General features: G+C 46.0%; 2 protein-coding genes across 3 annotated transcripts in view; both read right to left on the bottom strand.

Annotated features, from left to right (window-relative positions):
• Positions 1–23930, bottom strand: part of BICRAL (BRD4 interacting chromatin remodeling complex associated protein like) — a 129719-nt gene that overhangs the window by 84764 nt on the left and 21025 nt on the right. Inside the window, exon 2 of one of the 2 annotated variants that reach the window (XM_025384141.1) lies at positions 4613–4877. The gene's annotated coding sequence lies outside the window, so the exon portion shown is untranslated. Of the gene's footprint in view, positions 1–4612; positions 4878–23930 lie in introns of those variants that run through there. The other variant, XM_025384143.1, reaches the window with a different exon arrangement.
• LOC112623599 (translation initiation factor IF-2) lies at positions 2866–3981 on the bottom strand. Its single transcript, XM_025384144.1, is given in 5 exon segments — positions 2866–3206; positions 3209–3232; positions 3235–3329; positions 3392–3482; positions 3485–3981. Coding segments are annotated over 5 exon segments (603 nt in total). The 5' UTR covers positions 3747–3981; the 3' UTR covers positions 2866–3075.

Genomic DNA, 23930 nt, shown 5'->3' with positions numbered 1-23930 from the left:
CTGGAGTGCAGTGGTGCGATCTCAGCTCTCTGCAACCTCCCAGGTTCAAACCATTCTCCTGTCTCAACCTCCTGAGTAGCTGGGATTACAGACACGTGCCACCACGCCAGGCTAATTTTTGTATTTTTAGTAGAGACAGGGTTTCACCATGTTGGTCAGGCTGGTCTCAAACTCCTGACCCTGTGATCCGCCCACCTCAGCCTCCCAAAGTGATGGGATTACAGGTGTGAGCCACCGTGCCTGGCCCTGACCTGTTTTTATACGTATTCTGCTATTAGCTTCCACATAACTTGACCATCCTACTTCCCAAAACCAGAAGGTATGTCCACAATTCAAAATTCAGGAAACAATCTTTTAAGGATTTATCTTCAGGTCTTTATATCAGGGTCTTTTCTACCCTATTCTTAATTTCTGGATCAATCCTGGATTCTTTTTTTTTGAGACTGGAGTTTCATTCTTGTTTCCCAGACTGGGAGTGCAATGGCACGGTCTCGGGCCACTGCAACCTCTGCCTCCCCAGTTCAAGTGATTCTCTTGCCTCAGCCTCCCAAGTAGCTGTGATTACAGGCACCTGCCACCACACCCGGCTAACTTTTTTGTATTTTTGGTAGAGATGGGGTTTCACCATGTTGGACAGGCTGGTCTCTAACTCCTGACCTCAGGTAATCCGCCCGCCTCGGCCTCCCGAAGTGCTGGGATTACAGGCATGAGCCACCGTGCCCTGCCTCAATGCTATGTTTGTTACACAGCTGTCTTGACTAAACTAGATGGCCTGGCTAGACCTAGAAGCCTGTATGTTGTGTAACTTCCCAACAGAATGAGACAATATACTTTAAAAAATGTACTGAGATTTTAAGGTCTTAGGATACCTAAACCTTTTTCTCTGAGGAAATAATTTCGATTATTTGATAAATGGCAGCTAGAATGGGAAAAATAAAAATGAGACTAATGTGAGCAAAAAACTGCTGAAACTCAAAATTATATGGACCTCGGCCGGGCGCGGTGGCCCAAGCCTGTAATCCCAGCACTTTGGGAGGCTGAGACGGGCGGATCATGAGGTCAGGAGATCGAGACCATCCTGGCTAACACGGTGAAACCCCGTCTCTACTAAAAAAAAAATACAAAAAATTAGCCGGACGTGGTGGCGGGCGCCTGTAGTCCCAGCTACTCCGGAGGCTGAGGCAGGGGAATGGCGTGAACCCGGGAGGCGGAGCTTGCAGTGAGCTGAGATCGCGCCACTACACTCCAGCCTGGGCGACAGAGCGAGACTCCTTCTCAAAAAAAAATTATATGGACCTCAATTCTCATGTTCCAATTCAAAAGAGCCAGCAGAACAGTGCATAGCATAGTATAAGAAAGTCCAAATGTGTATCTGTATCACACTGGAATCACCTGGAAAGTTTTGGAATGAATACTAGATCTTTGGGTATAGCGGGTGCAAGGTGGGCCAGAATGTCAACACTGAACATCAAGAAGTTGGAGCGCCTGACACATAATTAAAGGACCCCACTGGCCCTAGCAAATGATGGTGGAAGAGGTGATGTTACAAATCTCTATTTAAAAACATCTCCCAGGCCGGGCGCGGTGGCTCAAGCCTGTAATCCCAGCACTTTGGGAGGCCGAGGCGGGTGGATCACAAGGTCAGGAGATCGAGACTATCCTGGCTAACATGGTGAAACCCCGTCTCTACTAAAAATACAAAAAACTAGCCGGGCGCGGTAGCGGGCGCCTGTAGTCCCAGCTACTTGGGAGGCTGAGGCGGGAGAATGGCGTGAACCCGGGGGGCGGAGCTTGCAGTGAGCCGAGATCGCGCCACTGCACTCCAGCCTGGGAGACACAGTGAGACTCCGTCTCAAAAAAAAAAATAAATAAATAAAATAAAATAAAATAAAAACATCTCCCAAGTTAATTCTGATGCTCAGATTTGGAAACCACAGGTGTAGGGGGAAAAACACAGCTTTCTTGATCCAATGGCAACTTTACTAAAAACTGCAAGACCTCGAACAATTACTATACTTCTGTGAACGTTAGTTCATTCCCCGGTAGACAGATCATAAAATCACTATTTCAGGGCTGATATAATAGAAATTATACAAAGCATCAAGCACAGTTTCTGGCATACAGATGTTCAATGAGATAGGTCTTATTAAATGGTCTAAAACATCCACTATGTATATTTATAAACACAAGGACACACCTACTGGCACCACTGTGTTATTTTTCTATACTAGAAATTAACTATTTACTTTCCATGTCTGCGGACTTCTAGAGAAATCAGAGCTTTACAAATCTTTCCCCTCCTCTTTTCAGTAACAATGTAAACGTTAAACCCCTCCCCCATCTCTAACACAGATACTTACTACCAACAGATTCTTACATGGATGCTTTTAAGAAAATAATGCAGTTTTGCTTTTTAGAAGAGTTTCAGAGTGTTTTAAAGCATATTTAACTTTTCAGATCAGCGTTCTAAGGAACTTTTAATTCACTGCCATTTGAAGTAATATGAAAGCCAACAAGAAGTTTCAGAAAACTGGAACCCATCACCTTCTCAATCTGACTAGTAAATGTCTCCTCATGGTTGTTTTAGAGTAAAACTAAGAAACGAAGCGTAGGGTACCCACAAGAGAACCATGTTACGGGAAGGCAGACAGACAATGTCCTGGACTCTTTTTTTAGTTTTGTAACCTGGTTGGACTCTACTTCCAATAACTGGAGAATGAAGGAAAAGCCTCAATGCCCTGCCCCAAGCCGGGCCAGAGAAGACAAAGGCGTCCACTCTCAGATGGCAGGAGAGAAATGGCAGAAGCGCCTCACCTCCAATTTTGACTGGGAGGAGTGGGGGTGCGGGGTCAGGGAGGGAACCCATCAGCCGCGAGGCTCGACGCCCAGTCCCCTTCTTCCATCACAAGTGGGAAGGAGGAAGAAGCAGACCCCAGCCCTTCCCGCTCCGAGCCGGCGGCCTCGTCTTTTGGGTCTGGGGCCGTGGGGAAGAAGGCCGCGCGACCCCAGTCCCATCTCCAGAATTCAGCACCCTGCTCTCGGCTCCCGCTGGCCCCGGGCCTCGCGGCGCCCTGGTCAGCGACATGTCCTCGGAGGGCGCCGCCCGCGCCGCGAGAAAGATGGCGCCCGCCGAGCAACTGCGCCACCAGCCCTGGCGACAGGCCAGGCCCAGCGCCATCTTAGCGCCTTCCAACCGCACCCCCCACCCAAGATCCCGCATTCGGGGCCACTCGGGGGGCGCGAATAGCATCAGGCCCGCGCGCACTCGGCCAAAAAAGCGCCGTCCCAGCCACACAGCTCTTCTGGCCGGCGCGGCGGACAGCACGGGCCTCGTAAGAAACGCCCGGCTGGGCCGCGAGTCCTCCGCCCGGCTGGGCCGCGAGTCCTCCGCCCGGCTGGGGACTCAGCCGGACCCGGCCGCGGATCCTCCGCGCGGCTGGGGGCTCGGCCGGATCCGACCGCGGATCCTCTGCGGTGCTTCAGAAGGCAGCGAGGCGGCTGGGAAAGGGCAGTCCCGCGGCAGGTGCGCGCCGCCGCCGCCGCCGCGGGCTCGGAGCGGGAGCGGGAGCGGGGCCAGGGCGACTCGCCGGCCCCGAGCTCTCCCCGCCGCAGCCCGGACCTGCTTTCCTCGCCGCGGCCGCCCGCAGATGCGGCGGGAAGGACGAAGCCAGGATGAAAAATAAACCCCGTCTCCGCCGCCTCCCTCCCCACCCTTTCCCCTCCCCCTCCCCAGACGCGGGGTCCATTTTGCCGAGAAGAAAGAAAATGTGATTCACACCCTAGAGCTTCCGAGAGAGAAAAGAAACGAGGGGGGGAAAACAGAGGGGAGGAGATTGGAAAAGCTTATTTTTCTTCCTCGCCCGCCGTCACTCCAGGCCCTCCCTGCCCCCTGCTCGCGGCCCCGCCGCGCCGTCTTCCCCTCGCCGAGCCCTGCTCCCTCCTTCCCGGCTCCCGGCGGCTCCGGGGGGCGGAAAACACACTCACACTCGCGCACACAACTAATTTTAAACCGGCTCAATCAATGAGTCATTAAAAGGCTTCCCTCCCCTCCCCTCCCCACCACCAACCGCCACGCCACCCCCTTCCCGGGCTCTCCCTCTCCCCGCTCCAGAAATTTGCATCCGCGGAAAAGAGAAAAAAAAAAAAAAGGAAAAAGAAAGGCGCCGGGCCCCCACCTCGCCGAGGCGCCCCCGGCCCGGCCTCGCCGCCCTCTGCCCGCCTGCGCCCCCGCCCGAGACACTGAACTTGGTCTTCCCGGGGCCCCGGCAGCGCTGGGAAAGGCATAAACACTCGATTCCCCTTTTCTCCGTGTCCATTAAACATCCACCCACCACCACCATCACCCACCCACAAACCCACCCCCCCCCCCAAAAAAAAAAAAACACAGCCTTAGCCAATAGCTCTCTGGGCTGAAACCTAATATCCTGGTTTTGGCAACTCGGTGTTTAATTTGCTCCTCTTTCTTTTCTGTCTGGAGACAGATCTCCAGCCCCCCCCTCCCTCGCTTTTCCCCTCCCCGAAGGAAAGAGGCAGAGGAAGGAGGTTGTGTGTTTTTTTTTTTCTCCTTGAAATTTTTATCACAAAATTATAATACACTCAAAGGGAAACTCACCGTCATGAAAAAGCAGTGCCTTGTCAACGGGGTTTCTGCGCCATCGCAACAGGGGCGGCGGCGGCGGCGGCGGCGGGCGCGGGGCGCGGGGCGCGAGCGCGGGAGCTCCCGGCCGAGCGGCGCCGGCCACACGCGCTCCGCTCTCTCTCTCGCTCACCCCCGCGCCGGGCGGCGGGCGCCCGCTCCCCGCGCCCGCCCGGCCTTCATGCTCTGCGCCCGGGCAAACCGCTCGCCTGCTCGTCTACCTCCAAACTTCGGTTCTCGCCTGGCAAAAAATGTGGAGATTAGGATTTTTTTAATTAAAATTTTTTTTTTTTTTTTTTTTTGGTAAATCAAGCTCCAAGGATGTTCATTCCTGTTTCCTTTGGGATTCTTTTTAACTTCAGAAATGTACTGGTTTATTCAAGAAACAGTTTTATTTGGCTTAAAAAAAATTATTAAGATCCACGAGGTGCGTGCTAATTCTCTTGCAGGCTCTCTCTACACACACACACACACACACACACACACACACACACAGTTTTAGCTTGACACGCGAACGGGGAAGATTAAAGACAAAAAAAAAAAACCTACAAGATTTGTTTAGAACTCTAATTAGAGCAAGCCTCAGTAAATACGTTTTGCATATGCTTTTTAAAAACCAAAACCACTTTTAACTTAGTTATTAGGCAAATAACTGGTTCGTCCTAACTTTTAAATATACTAAGCTTTCCTTTGCAACATTCTTTCTCCATTCCAAAATTCGTGAAACCTTACCTGTGAAGCCCATATGTGAACATTAAAAAGGAAAACAAAAAACTTTAGTGACCAAAAGGAAGGTGAGGCAGAGTAAATCACTCTCAAAACATTCTACTGCCTTTTCTTTATGTAGATACCTTTTATCTCCATATTTGCGGAATTTTCATTACATAACCCCCTCATTCTTAAAAGAGAGCTAGTCAATCTTTTAACATTCTTTGGTCCAAGTATAACTACCACCCATTTTTTAATCTGAAATCTCAAATTGTTGAAACTTCTCTGTAAACCATCTAGTATCCAAAGCATTTAAATTATGTGGCCCAGGGCGGGCGCGGTGGCTCACACCTGTAATTCCAACACTTTGGGAGGCCGAGGCGGGTGGATCACCTGAGGTCAGCAGTTCGAGACCAGTCTGGACAACATAGTGAAACCCTGTCTCTATTAAAAATACAAAAATTAGCTGGGCGTGGTGGTGGGCTCCTGTAATCCCAGCTACTCGGGAGGCTGAGGCAGGAGAATCGCTTGAATCTGGGAGACAAAAGTTGCAGTGAGCCGAGATCAGGCATTGCACTCTAGCTTGGGCGACGGAGCAAGACTCAAAACAAACAAAACAAAACAAAACAACACAACAATATTATGTGGCCTGGAGTGAGAGCAGGTGCCTTTGTAGTCTAGGTTAACTACAAATGCCCACAAAATATACTGGGGGTTTTGTTGTTGTCTTTTATTTTAAATAAACATCAAGGATAGGTAAAAGGTGAATTGTACAGAATGTAATTCAGGTTTTAAAAAATACATATTAAGCCTCAGAAATGTTATAAATTGTTTTAAAATCATTTGTAATACATATAGCAATAGGATCCTGCTGATAAACAGAATGCTCAGCTGCTCTGCCTATGGAGTAGCTGTTCTTAAATGGCTCAAACCCATCTCTCCCAGATATTTGGTGACTTCTCAGTAAAACTCTCCCTAGATTAAAATTATTTAAGTGAAATTATTGTATGGTTTCTATATCCCCTCAGCATTAATAAAAACATAATGGTAGTACACCTTTCTTGCATATATAAGGATACTGTAACTAGACTATGTTGCATAAATTAAATCTGTTGAGGCTGGCATACAATGTTGTCATAGTCAATACAGAAGATCTTTTTAGTTAGGGTACAGTAGTTCAAGCCTATAATCCTAGCACTTTGGGAGGCTGAGGGAGGAGGATCATTTGAGGTTAGAAGTTTGAGACCAGTTTGGACAACACGGCGTGAGATCCCATCTCTAAAAAAAAAATTAAAAATTAGCCAGGTATGTGTGGCACATGCCTGTAGTTCCAGCTACTGGGGAGGCTGAGGCAGGAGGGCTGCTTGAGCCCACAAGTTGGAGGTTGCAGCGAGCTATGGGTAGTTTGACAGAGTGAGACCCTGTCTCTAAAAAATAATAAAAAAGATCTGGCTGGGTGCAGTGGCTCACGCCTGTAATCCCTTTGGAAGGCCGAGATGGGAGGATTGCTTAAGGCCAGGAGTTCACGAGCAGCCTGGCCAACATGACAAAACCCCGTCTCTACCAAAAATACAAAAATTAGCCAGGCATGGTGGCATGCGCCTATAGTCCCAGCTACTAGAGAGAGGCTGAGGCACAAGAATCACTTGAGATTGCGCAAGAGAGCAAGACTCTGTCTCAAAAAACAAAGAAAAACACCATATCTTGTTCTGGTACTGCCATTCTATCATTCATAATGTATGCTTTATATTTAAATGTGCCTTAAAAATACATTCAGTGATTTAGTATCACGCAGTATCATCGAGGTGTTTTCTCAGATATTTTGCTTCAAATGCATCCAAGGGCTTCTTGGAACAGTAATCTTTGCATAAATTAGCATATTTCTCTACACTTGATGGTTGGACCAACCAGTTTTCTAATTGGCTTGGAAAATTTTTTAAACATGTTTTAAGGTGCCTTTGGATTGGCTGGGATGTAATTATAATACCCATTCTAAGAATTACATTTCAAGAGTCCATATATTATGCATTGCAATTAGGACCCACCAAGCAAGTTTTACAGCTGTTGCTCCACAGCTCCAATGATATATGTGTGTGTGTGTGTGTGTATTTTTTTTTTTTCTTGAGACAGATCTCCCTCTGTCACCCAGGCTGAAGTGGAGAGGCATGATCATATCTCACTACAGCCTGGAACTCCTGGGCTCCAGGAATTCTCTAGCCTCAGCCTTCCTAGTAGCTGGGAATATAGGTGAACACCAGCACACTCAGCCAATTTTTTAGTTTTTTAGAGACAGGGGTCCAGCCTGACCAACATGGTGAAACACCATCTCTACCAAAAATACAAAAAAAAAAAAAAAAAAAAATTAGCCAGGCGTGGTGACAGGTGCATGTAATCCCAACTACTCAGGAGGCTGAGGCAGGAGAATTGCTTGAACCCAGGAGGTGGAGGCTGCAGTGAGTTGAGATTGCGCCATTGCACTCCAGCCTGGGCGACAGAGTGAGACTCCATCCCCACCTCACCCCGCAAAAAACAAGAGACAGGGTCTTGCTTTGTTGCCCCGGTGGGTTTTGAACTCCTGGGTTAAGTGATCCTTCCGCCTCAGCCTCTCAAACTGCTGGCATTACAGTTGTAAGCCACGGTGCTGGGCCCTCCAGTGAAATAGTAATGGATTTCAGAAAGCTGTCCTCTCAAGTCAGCCACAATTGCAAGGAAACTGAAATCTGACTTTAAAAATGACCTAACAAAGCTGAATTTATATACCCATAAAGAGCTTAGGGCATTGCAGGCTTTTTAAAGATAATGTCCAAATACAAGAACATCGACATTTATTGAAGGTCTTCTAAGTGCCACCAGGCATTATGCTAGATGCTTATACACATTATCATATGAACTTTCACTCAAACCCGAAGAATAAGGTTTAATTATCTGGATTTTGTAAATGAGGTTCCCAATAGGATAGTTTCAGCAATTTGCCTGGGGACATCAGTCTAATAAGGGCAGACACGAGAACCAAGTCTGGCTGACCCCAAAACTCACCCTCTGTCAGGCCTGAAAAGGATCTTGGGAACAAGCAGTCTTTGCTGTTTCAATGTTAACATTAGAGTTTAGTGGTGTGGTACAGAGGGGACAGCTGTCTAATTAGTAAAGACCTACTTTGAGAATACCAGTTGTCCAACCTAATTTTAAATCTGGAGGAGGAGTTTACAAAATACTGGGACACAGTAGGAGAATTTCAGATTCTCCAGGTACAACCAAAATTGTAATTATTTAATAATATGGCAAAACAAAAACAACTTTTTCCCCAGATTATTATAAAACTTCATTTAAATGAGGGATATGCTTTGTATATTAAAATTTAGAATTATAGTTTATATAGACAGGATTTTGGTAGCTGAATGTAAGATTAGAAAACTTTTTAAGAGGAAAGTTCTTCAAATGGCTTTACTATATGCAAATAGCTTTAATTGTCTTCTCTACAGTTTAATTATGTACAATAAACTGGCCATTCCTATGATTCCCATCTGTGTATGTGACTTAGAAAGAAAGGCAACTGGACAGAAAAAGAAAGGAGGATGTAAATATAATTGAAATGTTCTAACACATGCTTGGACCGCCAAATAAACAGGCCCAGTGTCCACATAACAATGAAAAGTGAAAGTGTTCTTTTTTTCCCTCCAAATGTTTCCCTTGGTTGGTTAAACATTCTCAGAAGTGGAGAATGAAAATGCTGGAGATTGAGCAGTGATACACATGACCAGATGTATCCAGATCACAGAAATACCAACACATACCAGAAGAGTAAGTGTCCTATAGAGTGTTTGCAAAACAAAATTTTTTAAATTATCGGTGTGCATACATAAGGTATATATCTTTACTTGTACCTATAGAAGTACTTATATTCTGAGGTTTAAGTGTACTGGCTCTGTATTTAGACTGACCTGGGTTCAAATTCTAATTTTGTCACTTACCAGGTGTGTGGCTTTGGGCAAGTCATTTCACCACTCAAGGCTTCGACTTCCTCATCTATAAAATGGGGATGATTATAGTTCCCACCTCTAAGAGTTATTTTAAGGGTTCAGGAACTAGTGTAAAATGTTTAGCATGGTGCCTGAAACATAATGAGAGTTCAATACATTCAACTGTACTGCCTTATTTTAGTTATGTGTCAGGTTAAGCCCTGTGAGATCTTCCCATGTGAATATTCAATGGCAATCTCCTATGATTCAACCTGGTATGTTTCCCTTATGTTCCCTCCTGGATAGGGAGCTCCTCAAGGATGCCAGACCATCATCTCCATCCTTAAATTCTCTAAGAGTCTAGCAGAGTTATTTTGTATATAGTTTGGTCACAATCAGTATTTTTGCAATAAAGGCAAAACAGCCCAGTCCACAAGATCTACAAGAAATTAGCATATCTCTATGTAGCGACCCATATATTAAGGGGGTAAAATAACCCCCCTTAAACCATGTAAAACCATTGCCCAGCTGATTACAGGCAGTACTATATAGACTAATGGTTTAGAGTTCTCTCCAGTTTTATCACTGCCATTTTTCAGCCATGTGATTTTGGCCTAGTTTAAAAATTTCTCTCACCTAAGTTTCCTCATCTGTAAAATGGAGATAGTAATAACTATATCTCAGGTTGGTTGGAGGACAGTTCAATAATATTAAGTATATAAAACCTTTGCTTTGGGCAGCTATGGTGGCTCATGCCTGTAATCCCAACACTTTGGGAGGCTGAGGCAGGAGGGTCACTTGAGCCCAGGAGTTTGAGACCAGCCTGCGCAACATGGTCAGATCTCATTTCTACAAAAAATACAAAAATTAGCTGGGCATGGTGGCATGCGCCTGTGGTCCCAGCTACTTGGGAGGCTGAGGTCGGAGGATCACTTGAGTCTGGGAGGTTGAGTCTGTAGTGAGCCATGATCAAGCCACTGCACTCCAGCCTGGGCGACAGAGCAAGACCCTGTCTCAAAAATTAAAAAAATAAAAATAAAGGCTGGGCTCAGTGGCTCATGCCTGTAATCCCAGCACTTTGGGATGCCAAGGCGGGCGGATCACAAGGTCAGGAGTTCGAGACCAACCTGCCCAAGACACTAGCCTGGCCAATATGGTGAAACCCCATCTCTACTAAAATACAAAAATTAGCCAGGCGTGGTGGTGGATGCCTATAATCCCAGCTACTTGGGAGGCTAAGCTGGAAGAATTGCTTGAACCCAGGAAGTGGAGGTTGCAGTGAGCTGAGATTGCACCATTGCACTCCAGCCTGGGTGACAGAGCAAGACTCTGATTCAGGATAAATAAATAAATAAATAATAAAATAAAATAAAACAGAAAACCTTTGCTTCAGTGTCTCATATATAGTATTGAATAATAGTTGCCATTATTATTGTGGTTGTTTTTATTATTAAAAGTACCATGGAATTATTTTCAAAACAATGATAAGCAATTTATTGGAGTGATTACAAATGTTTTCAGTACCTTGCCTACATTATTTTATTCAATATATGAATTTAAACACTTTACATCATCCTTGTAGAAGACTAAAGCTATTTGTCTCTATATTACATGACATGTTTCAAGCTGGTTATTTTCCTTGACAGACTTAAAAAACAAATCTGAACTACAAGCTTTCAGTACAAGGATAAGGAATTAATACAATATAGCAGAGCTGTTTAAAAAAAAAAAAAAGCATTCAGCACTCCCACTGGCCTTCCTGTCTTACCCATGTAGACTGTTTCCCCACACAGTATGTTGGGGGGAGGACAGCCATCAGGTTAGGGGGGCACCACATGCTGCTGGCAGGCATGCCGTAGGATGTGCCATTCACTGGTTCCCATGTCCCCCTGGTATTCTATCAGAACTCTTTAACTCTCCTAAATAGAGCATTCCTTCTATTCCACCATGCCCAGGGGGATGGGGGAGTGGAGAGGAAGTGGAATGGAGGTCACATAATCAGGCTTTAAGGTGCTACTACAAAGCACACTTGGAGCTTGGTGAGAAAGCCAGTCTCTAAGATAGAACACCCATGTAAAGGGACTTGCCCAATAAATGTCAGTGTGCTTTCTGAAAATGAAACTACTAAGAGGTAAAACATCTGAAGGAGCCACTCTGGCCGGGCGGTGGCTCACGCCTGTAATCCCAGCACTTCGGGAGGCTGAGGTGGGCAGGTCACCTGAGGTCAGGAGTTCAAGACCAACCTGGCCAACATGGTGAAACCCCGTCTCTACCAAAAATACAAAAATTAGCTGGGCGTGGTGGCGAGTGTCTGTAATCCCAGCTACTCAGGAGGCTGAGGCAGGAAAATCGCTTGAACCCAGGAGGCGGAGGTTGCAGTTAGCAGAGATTGTGCCACTGCACTCCAGCCTGGGCAACAAGAGCAAAACTCTGTCTAAAAAAAAAGAAAAGAAAAGAAAAGAAAAAATTAAAAAAAAAAAAACCACTCTAAAAAAGATGACTCGTAAATATGAGTGGAAATAAGTATGTACTAACCGGGCACAAGGAAATAAGTATGTACTAACCAGGCACCAAGAAATATCCTTGACAATGAAGAAAAAAAAAAAAACAACTATGGGAGTGGAGACAATGGGAGTGGAGACACTGTGTGACTCCAACAAGTATTCTTATCACTAAAGAGCCACATTCTTACTTGAGCACTTTTAGAGCCTGATGAAATACCCTTAGACCATATAATTCTTTCTTTCCTAAATCTTCCAATTACTAGTTCCATTTCCCAGGGTCCTAATACTGTAAAAATGACACCCTGAGCAAAGGTACAAGTATTCTTATACTCCAAATGTTTATATATCTCTCTTACTACAAATCATACTAATCAACTACTAGTTAGGTGTATTTATCAATCCTTGTGAGTCAGGTTGAGTCAGGTCTAAGACAATAAGGAAGATGTTCAGAGATTGGGCGGTCAGAGCAAAGGGCACTGATGCTCTGATGGTATGTTTTGCATGCAGCCTGGTGAAAATGTGATGCGTTACTCCTGTCCCACCACATGCAAGCACCAAAACTCAAGTAATCATCTTCCCTTCTGAATCTGCTCTTCCTCTCTAGTCTCTATGCATGCTTGCAACACCCGCCTTTCACTTAGACCAACCCCTGGATATTTTTCAATTGTCTATGATTCCTCCTCATTCTCCCTCAAACCATGGAGCTATTGGAGCTCAGAAAAACGATAGCCTGAAAGATGGCACTCTGACATGCTGAACTAAAGAAGCGGCCTGAAGGCCTCTCTGACCTCTCCTCCTCCAAACCCCCATCTTTCAGTCTTCCGTCTCTCTCAAAGCACAGGACGTTCTCTGAAGTTCCCTTAACTACTGGACCCCAAAAGAGAAACATAATTGCCTTAGGTCTCCTCCCTGAAATCTCATTATTTGTCACAGAAAAGAAGACTGAGAAATGCAATCACATCTGGACAGGTTTTTTCACAAGATAATGTCTGCCTCTCACTCAAATTACAAAACAATCATTTACAAAATAATTTCTGGCCGGGCGCGGTGGCTCAAGCCTGTAATCCCAGCACTTTGGGAGGCCGAGACGGGCGGATCACGAGGTCAGGAGATCGAGACTATCCTGGCTAACACAGTGAAACCCCGTCTCTACTAAAAAATACAAAAAAAAACTTAGCCGGGCGAGGTGGCAGGCGCCTGTAGTCCCAGCTACTCGGGAGGCTGAGGCAGGAGAATGGCGTGAACCCGGGAGGCGGAGCTTGCAGTGAGCTGAGATCCGGCCACTGCACTCCAGCCTGGGTGACAGAGCGAGACTCCGTCTCAAAAAAAAAAAAATAATAAAAAAATAATAATAATAATAATAATTTCTGTCCCCTGGACCATTTATTCTTCTTAAAAATCATTTGGTACACTTCAAAATTGCTCTGATCGCTTAAGCCCAGGAGGCCGAAGCTGCAGTAGGCCATGATCCCCAAAAAAGGGCTGGTCAGCTGGGCATGGTGGCTCACGCCTGTAATCCCAGCACTTTTGGGAAGCCGAGGCGAGTGGATCACCTAAGGTCAGGAGTTCGAGACCAGCCTGGCCAACATGGCGAAACCTCGTCCCTACTAAAAATACAAAAATTAGCTGGGCATGGCAGTGGGCGCCTGTAATCCCAGCTATTCAGGAGGCTGAGGCAGGAGAATCACTTGAACCCAGAAGGCAGAAGTTGCAGTGAGCCTAGATCGTGCCAGTGCACTCCAGCCTGGGCAACAGAGCAAGACTCTGTCTCACAAAAAAAAAAAAAAAAAAAAAAGGCCGGCCAAGGTGGGTCCTGCCTATAATCCCGGCACTTTAGGAGGCCTAGGCTAGAGAATTGCTTGAGCCCAGGAGTTTGAGACCAGTCTGGGCAACATGGCAATGCTTTGTATCTTTTTAAATTTTTTTAAAATTGCGTCCAGGCGCAGTGGCTCATGACTGTAATCCCAGCACTTTGGGAGGCTGAGGTGGGTGGATCACCTGAGGTCAGGAGTTCAAGACCAGCCTGGCCGACATGGTGAAACCCCGTCTCTACAAAAATACAAAAATTAGCTGGGCATGATGGTGGAGAATGCCTGTAATCTCAGCTACTCAGGAGGCTGAGGCAGAAGAATCACTTGAACCCAGGAGGCAGAGGTTGCAGTGAGCCGAGATCGTGCCATTATACTCCAGCCTGGGTGACAGAACAAGACTCCGTCTCAAAAAAAAAAAAAAAAAAAAAATTGCTCCACTCCCCATCTCCCCTTCCCTTATGAAGAAGGGTACTTAGGCACCTGGACCTCACTGGCTTATTTGGTAATCATTCTCTTGCTATTTCCCCATGCTATGCATGTTAAATATTAAATAAATTTTTATGTCTTTTCTCCTCTTAATCTGTCTACTGCCAGTTCATTTTCAACAAACTTTCACGGGGTGGAGGGGAAGCTTTCCCTTGGTCCCTACAAAACACGCCTCCAAAATCTCCCTTGAATACCATCCTCCCTTGATGGTAATTCTTTGTCAATTACCATCATCCGAATTCAGGTCCTCCTATTGCTTCCCATCGATCTCCTATCCAAACTGCTACAAAGATCATCTTTCTAGATTCTAGAGCTGGTTGTGTCACACCTCCATCAGCACCTCACTGTCCAGGGATGCTTATTGCAAGTACAGATTCCCAAACCCAAATCCATAACCAGAGAATGGGAATTTCTGAGGCAAGCTGAGAAGTGGAATATATACTTTCAAGTGGCTCGGTAATTGGCTCCACCTGCCTCTCCAGGCATATCTCGAGTCAGTCCTCTCCTAGTAACCTATGGTCCCTTTACAGAGAATACCCTGCCCCTGAACAAACATATCCAGATTTGGACATATCCTTTCCCCTCTGCCTAGAATTCCCTTTTCCTGTGGCACAAGTCCACCATTCTTCAAGGCCCAGCTCCAATGCCACCTCCTCTGGGAAGCCTTCTTCCGTCACCTACCTCAGTGGCTTTCAAACATCTTTGCTTAAGACTCAATCCCAAGAAATATATTTCACGTTGTAATTCAGCAGATATATAATTGAAACAAAGGTTTTGGAAAAAAATATCTAGACTTACTATGGAGGATGCATCTTGATGTATTTCATTCTATACTGTATTTTTTCAAATGCTGTTAGGCACTTGGTAAAAGGATTTCATGACCCACTAATGGAGGTGACCCCATTTGAAAAACATTGCTTAAAATGAGTGAGTCCCTTCTCTATGTACTCGATACACACCTCTATTACCCATTGATCACTTTACAATAATGATCTGTTTACAGTCTACCTTCACCCTCCTCCTCTCTTTCCCAGATAGGCACATACCAAAACAAAATCGGCATATCTTGTGACAGTTCCACAGCTGCTGACATATGCAGAAATGCGAATATTGGAGAAGAAATACTTTTATTTATTTATTTTTTTGAGACGGAGTCTTGCTCTGTCGCCCAGGCTGGAGTGCAGTGACAAGATCTTGGCTCACTGCAAACCCCGCCTCCCGGGTTCACGCCATTCTCCTGCCTCAGCCTCCCGAGTCACCGGGACTCCGGGACTACAGGCGCCCCCCCACCACGCCCAGCTAATTTTTTTTTGTATTTTTAGTAGAGACGGGGTTTCACCGTGGTCTCGATCTCCTGACCTCGTGATCTGCCCGCCTCGGCCCCCCAAAGTGCTGGGATTACAGGCATGAGCCACCGCGCCTGGCTGAAGAAATACTTTAATTGCTTTTGCTCGTGTCTAATTTTTTTTTCTTTTCTGTTACAATTGACAGCATAGTCTATTGGAGACTATGCTATTGGAGACAGCCTCCCAAGAGGCTGAGCCTGGGAATTATATTAGCTTCAACCCTTCAGTTAACAGCAATTTTTAAAAACAGCCATTGTATCTCAGTACAATTTAACCAAGGTGTAAATTATTCTCTCCCTCAAAAATAAAAACCACATACACGCAAAACCATCAGAAAATATTTTGTCAGGTTGCTAGCCAAGAGAGTGCAAATGTGGGCAAACAAATCTCTTACTTAGATACTTGCAAGCAAATAGCCAAAAACCTCAAAACCCTCCTTCCCTACCACTTCAGACAGGAACCCTCCCCCGCCACCCCGCCACCCCCGCCACCCCCGCAGCGGTGGGGATGCAGATATAGAGGCCTTTCTATGCAGCCTGAAGCTCAATTTCTCACTAGGCTGTCCCTAACAACACAAACAAATGAGAAAAGTAGAAAAAACAAAAAGAAACCAGAGCAGCTAAAATGCACCATGTAATGAAGCAGGCCACAAGTTCCGGTGCGAATTGTACCTGTGACGCACGCGCGGGCTCAGCGGCGGCCCGCAGGGGGAGGGGTCCTCTTTCTGCAGCACGTGGCGCTAACGACAGGAAACCTGCCTGCAACACCCGCCAACCCTGTACACCGCTCATTTGCAGCATCGTCATTTGTGTGATGCTAATTTGCTCCATGTCCTTGTAAACGTTGTTACAGAGATAAATGAAAATCTATTACAGGCTTGGGGTGGCCCTGGGCAGGCTAGGAGAGGAGGGACCCAGCAGTCCCCAGGTGTCACTGAAAAGCTCTGGGGAGTCGGAGGACAGAGTAGGCAATCCTGTTCAAAGAGAGGGGAGGGCCGGGCGCAGTGGCTCACGCCTGTAATCCCAGCACTTTGTAAGGCTGAGGCAGGCGGATCACTTGAGGTCAGGAGTTCGTGGCCAACGTGGTGAAACGCTGTCTCTACTAAAAATACAAAAATTAGCCGGGCGTGGGGGCGGGCCCCTGTAATCCTAGCTACTCAGCAAGGCTGTGGCAAGAGAATCACTTGAACTTGGGAGGTGGAGGCTGCAGTGAGTGGAGATCGCGCCACTGCAATCCAGACTGAAAAAAACAAAAACACTGACTGGGTGGGGTGGCTCATGCCTGTAACCCCAACACTTTGGGAGACTGAGGCGGGTGGATCACCTGAGGTCAGGAGTTCGAGACCAGCCTGGCCAACATGGTGAAACCCCCGTCTCTACCAAACATACAAAAAATTAGCTGGGCATGGTGGTGGGTGCCTGTAATCCCACTACTCCGGAGGCTGAGGGAGGAGAATCGCTTGAACTTGGGAGGCAGAGGTTGCAGTGAGCTGAGACTGCGCCATTGCACTCCAGTCTGGGCAATATGAGCAAGACTCCATCTCAAAAATAATAATGATACAATAATAAAATAATAATACAAAAATTAGCCAGGCGTGGTGGCACACGCCTGTAATCCCAGCTACTCAGGAGGCTGAGGCGTGAGAATCGCTTGAACCCGGGAGGCGAAGGTTGCAGTGAGCCAAGATCACACTTCTGCACTCCAGCCTGGGTGGATGTCAGAGCAATACCCTGTCTTAAAAAACAAAACAAAACAAAAAACTAAGAGAGGGAAGAACAGGAGATACTTTAAAGCTGGGTTTTAAAGGATGAGTAAGAGTTCTCCAAATCACATGGGAAAAGGCAGAAGAGAGCTCCTTGTAGAGGAACCTAAGAGAGTGTATGTGGCGAAGTCCTTAAATATAAATGAGGGAGATGGGCAGATGATGAGGGGCTTTGCAGATCATGGAAGGGAGTGTGGATGATCCATAGGCTGCTGCTTTCCACACTGTAGGTCACAATGCAGTAGGCTGTGCAATTCATGAGACTGTGACCGGCTTTTATAAAAAATGAAACAGCCTAGATCAGAAGATACCAGAATACGTACAAGCAGTAAGGGTGTAAACTTGGGAAATCTGTTTCAGTTATAAATGTGTCTGTGTATGTATGCACTGGTTTGTAATATAAGTGTATTTCTTACTGTGGTGGTGATCTTTAAATTTTTGAACAAAAAAAATTCTAGACAAAGAGGACACAATAAGAGAATGCTATGAACAGATTTGAATTCCATGAGGATAAATGTGGTAGCAGTATGGAAGGTCGGTGGGCAGAGGTGAGGGCTCTGAGCACACATGGTATTGTGTTTGTGTGAGGCTTCTCCAGCCCAGACAGTGAGCTTGATGCTCTAGGGCAGGGACTTGGTGTCATGTAGCTCCCAGTCCCAGCACTTGGCACACAGTAGGCACTAAAGAAATGTTTCTTGACCAGATATGGTAACTAACTTCCAAGATGGCCTCCAGCAAGCCTTACCTCCTGGTATTCTCACCCTTGTGCATCCTCCCTCCCACTGTGTACCAGGGTTGGTCTGGGTGACCAATAGGGCAGAAGCTTCCCATCCTGGGTGCTCTCTGGATCACTCACTGTGGGAGAAGCTGGCTGCCATGTCATGAGGACACTCAGACAGCCTATGGAGAGACCCACGTGGTGAGGAACTGAGGTCTCCAGCCAACAGCTAATAGCTTAGGCATCCTGCTGACCGCCAGACAGCCTCACCGGTAAGCTTGGAAACATCATCCCCAGCCTACCCTTCCCAGGACTGCAGGCCCAGGGGCCAGCTTAACTATAAACTCGTGAGAGACCCTGAGACAAAAACACTCAACTAAGCTATCCTTGCATTCCTGACCCACAGAACTGTGATGTAATAAATGCTTGCTGTTTTAAGCTGCTACATTTTAGGGTGTCTTGTTATATAGCAATAGACAACCAATACACTGGGTTAACATGAAGTCTAGAAACATTTAAAATATATTAGAGTTACCCATTCTTTACTACCATTTTGCTTTTTCTCAAAGCATTTGTCACATCACATCTTTAGCTTGCTTAGAGAAAGACATCTGACCCAACCTGGACTATTGGGATCCTCTCTTCTGGGTATTAGCACTTGGGACACAGAGACTGGGTCAGCTGTGAGGAGCAGACTACAAGGCTAGAAAGCCTAGGGGGCGAGGCCAGCATTTTGGGGAAGTGGTAATGGGGCCCATGTAGGTGCATGGACTCAGAAGGACCAGTGATTGGGGTAGAGGGGAAGAAAGCAGATTCTCACTGGGCATGGAGGGGAGAAGGGAGGAGAAAGTGCCTGATGATATCTGAGCCCCTGAGGCCTGGCTGGCTTTCTAGCTTTGGAGTTGGACTATTTCCTTTCCTTACAATTCTACCTGCTCATCTGAGCAAGCTCACTTTCTTGCAAACCAAAGATCCTGGAATATGCTGGCCAGCTTCTGTCCAGTGCTGGCCAGAGGAGCAGCTCCTCCTCTTGTGGCAGGCCAAGTGTCTCTCCAGAGAGAACCACAACCCACCAGAGACTAAGCTTTAGTATTACTGCTATGTAAAAACTGCTATCGATGGGGTAGAAGGTCCTCTCAGACCATCCAACTCCTTTTGTCTTAACTTCACTTTCAGCCAGTAATCTTTTGATTATTAATGGACTTCACTTTTAAAAGTAGTGTTCCGGCCAGCTGACCTAATCATTCCAGTGGTTGGTAAGTTCATGCCCATTATAAATTCACAGATTGGCTTTCGAGGACGAATCATTCTTGAGTAACCTCCATTTCATTTCCACTGCTCTCAGTCAAGCCCTGTCATTTATCCAATGAACCATTACAATAGCCTCCCAAAGGCACTTCCCCTACTCCAATCCATTCTCTTCACCTTCTTCTAAAACACAAATCTGATGCCTTACTCCCTGCTCTAAACCATCTGACAGGTCCCCAAGCACCCTCAGAATGACTGGCATCTCCAGCCCCATCTTCCACCACACCTCCTCCATGCTGCTCCAGACCACTATCCACTGTTGCCATGTGGCGTTACTCCCAAGTTTCTCAATTGGTGTCCACCCAGCCCTGCCTGTATTCCTGTTGCCTGGTGTTCCTTTCCCATGGACACCTCCCCTGCCTTCCCACTTTTCCTACCCTCGTCTTTCCTCCTTGATAACACATAGTATGGTCAGCTTGACTAATAATTACTTGTCCTCATGTCTGTCCCTGGATTGCAAGCCTCAAGGAGATGAGGACTACACTTTTTTCATTTTTATACTTCCCCTCACCCCAGGGCCAACTACAGTAGCTTGCATCAATATGTTAAGCTAACATTTCTTGAATCTTTACCGTATCAAGCCACCTGGCTGGTGTTGCAGGTAGCAGATACTCAACAAACACCCACTGAATTGATTAAAGTCAGTCAGGGTGGCATGGACAAGTGTTTCCTGGACCTACTGATGTTCAGATGAGATGCCCCCCTGCAAAACACATCTGTTTGCAGAGCTGAGAGAGCAGAGTTAGACTCATGGTGGCATCCATGGTGAGGTGATAAATGAATCTCAGCCTAACCTTTTACAAAAAAATCTTTTACATGAGGCATAATTTCTCATTTAAAATTACATGACATTAATTAATAATTAAATGACATAAATAGAAAACAAAAACAAAAAGTATTGGAATTAATAAGCAAACAGACAAATCCACATACATACAATATAGTTTTTCCTCTTTTTAAACAATTAATTAAATAGACATTCCTCTCTCCTCTTTTATTTCCCTTTCTTTCTTTGAGACCGAGTCTTAACTCTGTTGCCAAGGCTAGAGTGCAGTGGCATAATCTTGGCTCACTACAACCTCTGCCTCCCAGGTTCAATCAATTCTTCTGTTTCAGACTCTTGAGTAGCTCGGATTACTGGTGCTCACCATCACACCCAGCTAATTTTTGTATTTTTAGTAGAGATGGGGTTTCACCATGTTGGCCAGGCTGATCTCGAACTGCTAACCTCAAGTAATCCACCTGCCTCGGCCTCCCAAAGTGCTGAGATTACAGGCGTGACCCGCCGTGCCAGGCCTCTTTCTCTGTCTTTCTACAATTCCAATTATGACTCACAAGCACATCACAGGATGCTACGTTTAGGTGAACAAATATTAGAGATTGGCATGGGAGTGGATTCCCCAGTTAGCCAGTTTGCATGTTTCAGAGCTAAGGCCTGTGGGTCAATCCGCAGGTGACTTTATTGTAGTTCTTTCAAAAGAGTCAGCATGTACGTATGAAGGTAGAAGCAGAATCTGATCCTGATTTGCCCACTGACGATCCTTGTCCTGCCTCCAAGTCTTCATCTTTCTCTCTTACCCCAAAGATTTGTGGAAAATCCCCAGCTCTGGGCAAACTTGAGACCGATGACACAATCCTAAAGAGCTTGACTACTCAGATAATTTCAGAGAACTTTACAAAGTCACTCCTAAAGCAACTGATGAAAAAGTACTGGAAGGCTGGGCATGGTGGCTCACATCTGTATTCCCAGCACTTTGGGAAGCCGAGGTGGGTGGATAGCTTGAGCCCAGAAGTTCAAGACCAGCCTGGGTGAAATCCTGTCTCTACCAGAAATACAAAAATTAGCCAGTCTCATAACTTGGTCTCAAAAGAAATAAATAGAAAACAAAAACAAAAAGCACTGGAATTAGTAAGCAAACAAACAAATCCCCACACATATAATATAGTTTCTCCTTTTTTTAAACAAATGATTTCTACACACTAAGTTTCTATCTTCCACAGGCTATATAATAAATCATTATATATTGCCTCAAATCAATGCTCACATCTACAGGTTCTTTAAAAAGGCAGCAAAGAATATTGCCTTGATCTCTGACAGCCTGTAGAGCTACCAACAAGAGAGCACCAGGAATCGCCCACTTGTATGATACAGGAAGTCCTGTAGTGGCTCTGGCTTTCTGGGGAAATCACACCTTTATCAAGAGCCTATCTTCTTTGGCTTATGTTTGCATCACACGTTTCACTCAAGCTTCACCTTTCACTTCATCATCATTCTTCAGATGAAAAGAGTTTTTATTACCTGAAGGGAATTACGCTGTGAAGACAAAGAACAGAAAAAAATAGCATGCCATGTTTAAACGCAGACATGGAGCAGGGGGCGTGGCTTGCTCACTAGCTCAGTGACTGTCTCCCTCCCTACAAGCCTCCTAGGATGTACTTGAATTTGCGCCTCATCAAATTTCAAATTACTACATGTCATGGACCACTGGGATCTCTCCCAGAGAGAACTCGCAATTGTCAGAACTACAAATCCCTTGTAACATAGCCCTGTTACACATTCACATTCCTAAATGTTTCCTGCCATTGTTCCCTCCTCCAAATCCGCATCTTTCACTGTTTAGCAATAATAATGCAACTTTGTAATAATTACTTTGTAAAAGCAAACTTTCATTATTATTACCAACTACAGAAGGGAAAAGTCTCCGCAGCACAAATAGGTGCTCACTTGACAAGACATTTTACAGGAGTTGGCTCAGCATGCATAGTTCCTTATTGCTACGGCGCTGTAATGACACAAAGACAGCTCTTTTTCCAATTCAGCAAACACTTTTGAGCCCCATAAAGTGCAAGGCATCATTTATTCACAAAACTGTTTTTCTAACCTTTTTAAAACACAACCTAGGCCAGGCGCGGTGGCTCATGCCTGTAATCCCAGCACTTTGGGAGGCCATGGCAGGCAGATCACGAGGTCAGGAGATCAAGGCCATCCTGGCTAACACAGTAAAATCCCATCTCTACTAAAAATACAAAAAATTAGCCGGGCGTGGTGGCACACTCCTGTAGTCCCAGCTACTCGGGAGGCTGAGGCAGAAGAATGGTGTGAACCTAGGAGGTGGAGCTTGCAGTGAGCTGAGATCGCACCACTGCATTCCAGCCTGGGTGACAGAGCGAGACTCCATCTCAAAAAAAAAAAAAAAAAAACCTATAAAAAGAAATACATCCTATCTCTCAAGTCATGTGTGTGTATATATAGAATATATTTACATAATATAAATCTATATATGCAACACAAAACTTTTTTTTTTTTTTTTTAAAGACTCTGTTTCACTCTGTTGCCCAGGTGCGATCATGGCTCACTGCAGCCTCGACTTCCCAGGCTCAGGTGATCCTCCATCCTCAGCCTCTGGAATAGCTGGGACTACAGGTATGTGCCACCACACCTGGCTAATTTTTTTTATTTTTGTGGAGACGAGGTTATGCCATGTTGCCTAGGCTGGTCTTGAACTCCTAGGCTCAAGCAATCCTCCCACCCACCTCCGCCTCCTAAAGTGCTAGGATTACAAGTGTGGGTCACTGTACCTGGCAGACTTTTTTTTTTTTTTTTTTTTGAGACAAAGTCTTGCTCTGTTGCCCAAGCTGGAGTGCAGTGGCGCAATCTTGGCTCACTGCCACCTCTGCCTCCCTGTTTCAAGTGATTCTCCTGCCTCAATCTCCCGAGTAGCTGGAACTACAGGCATGTGCCACCACACCTGGCTAATTTTTGTATTTTTAGTAGAGATGGGGTTTTCACCATGTTGGCCAGGCTGGTCTTGAACTCCTGACCTCAGGTGATCTGCCTGCCTCAGCCTCCCAAAGTGCTGGGATTACAGATGTGAGCCACTGCCCAGCCTTGGCAGACATTTAATATGCTATTTTCTTTTGTCTTTTTTTTTTTTTCAAATGCACTAAATAGATTTCATGATCTCACTGGCTTGGTACCTGCATTTTGTAAACACTTGTTTTTCTGTTTTTTTGTTTTTGTTTTTGTTTTTTGAGACAGAGTCTCACTCTGTTGCTCAGCCTGGAGTGCAGTGGTGTGATCTTGGCTCACTGCAACCTCCACCTCCTGGGTTTGAGTGATTCTCTTGCCTTAGCCTCCCAAGTACCTGGGATTACAGGCATGTGCCACCATACCCAGCTAATTTTTGTATTTTTAGTAGAGATGCAGTTTCACCGTATCAGTCAGGCTGGTCTTGAACTCCTGACCTCAAGTGATCCGCTTGCCTTAGCCTCCCAAAGTGCTGGGATTACAGGTGTGAGCCACCACACCCAGCTGAAAACACTGGTTTGTAGTATTTCAAAGAAAAGCGGCACATTGTAGCAAACAATAAAATCCTACCTAAAGAAGATAACCTTAAAAATTCTAGGCAGGGCCAGGCGCGGTGGCTCAAGCCTGTAATCCCAGCACTTTGGGAGGCCGAGACGGGCGGATCACGAGCTCAGGGGATCGAGACCATCCTGGCGAACACGGTGAAACCCCGTCGCTACTAAAAAATACAAAAAAACTAGCCGGGCGAGGTGGCGGGCGCCTGTAGTCCCAGCTACTTGGGAGGCTGAGGCAGGAGAATGGCGTAAACCCGGGAGGCGGAGCTTGCAGTGAGCTGAGATCCGGCCACTGCACTCCAGCCCGGGCGACAGAGCGAGACTCCGTCTCAA

Source organism: Theropithecus gelada, chromosome 4 (genome assembly GCF_003255815.1).
Source record: "Theropithecus gelada isolate Dixy chromosome 4, Tgel_1.0, whole genome shotgun sequence".
NCBI classification, from domain to species: domain Eukaryota; kingdom Metazoa; phylum Chordata; class Mammalia; order Primates; family Cercopithecidae; genus Theropithecus; species Theropithecus gelada.
The sequence above is the reverse complement of the archived record's forward strand: the minus strand, read 5'-3'. Positions and strand labels throughout refer to the sequence as shown.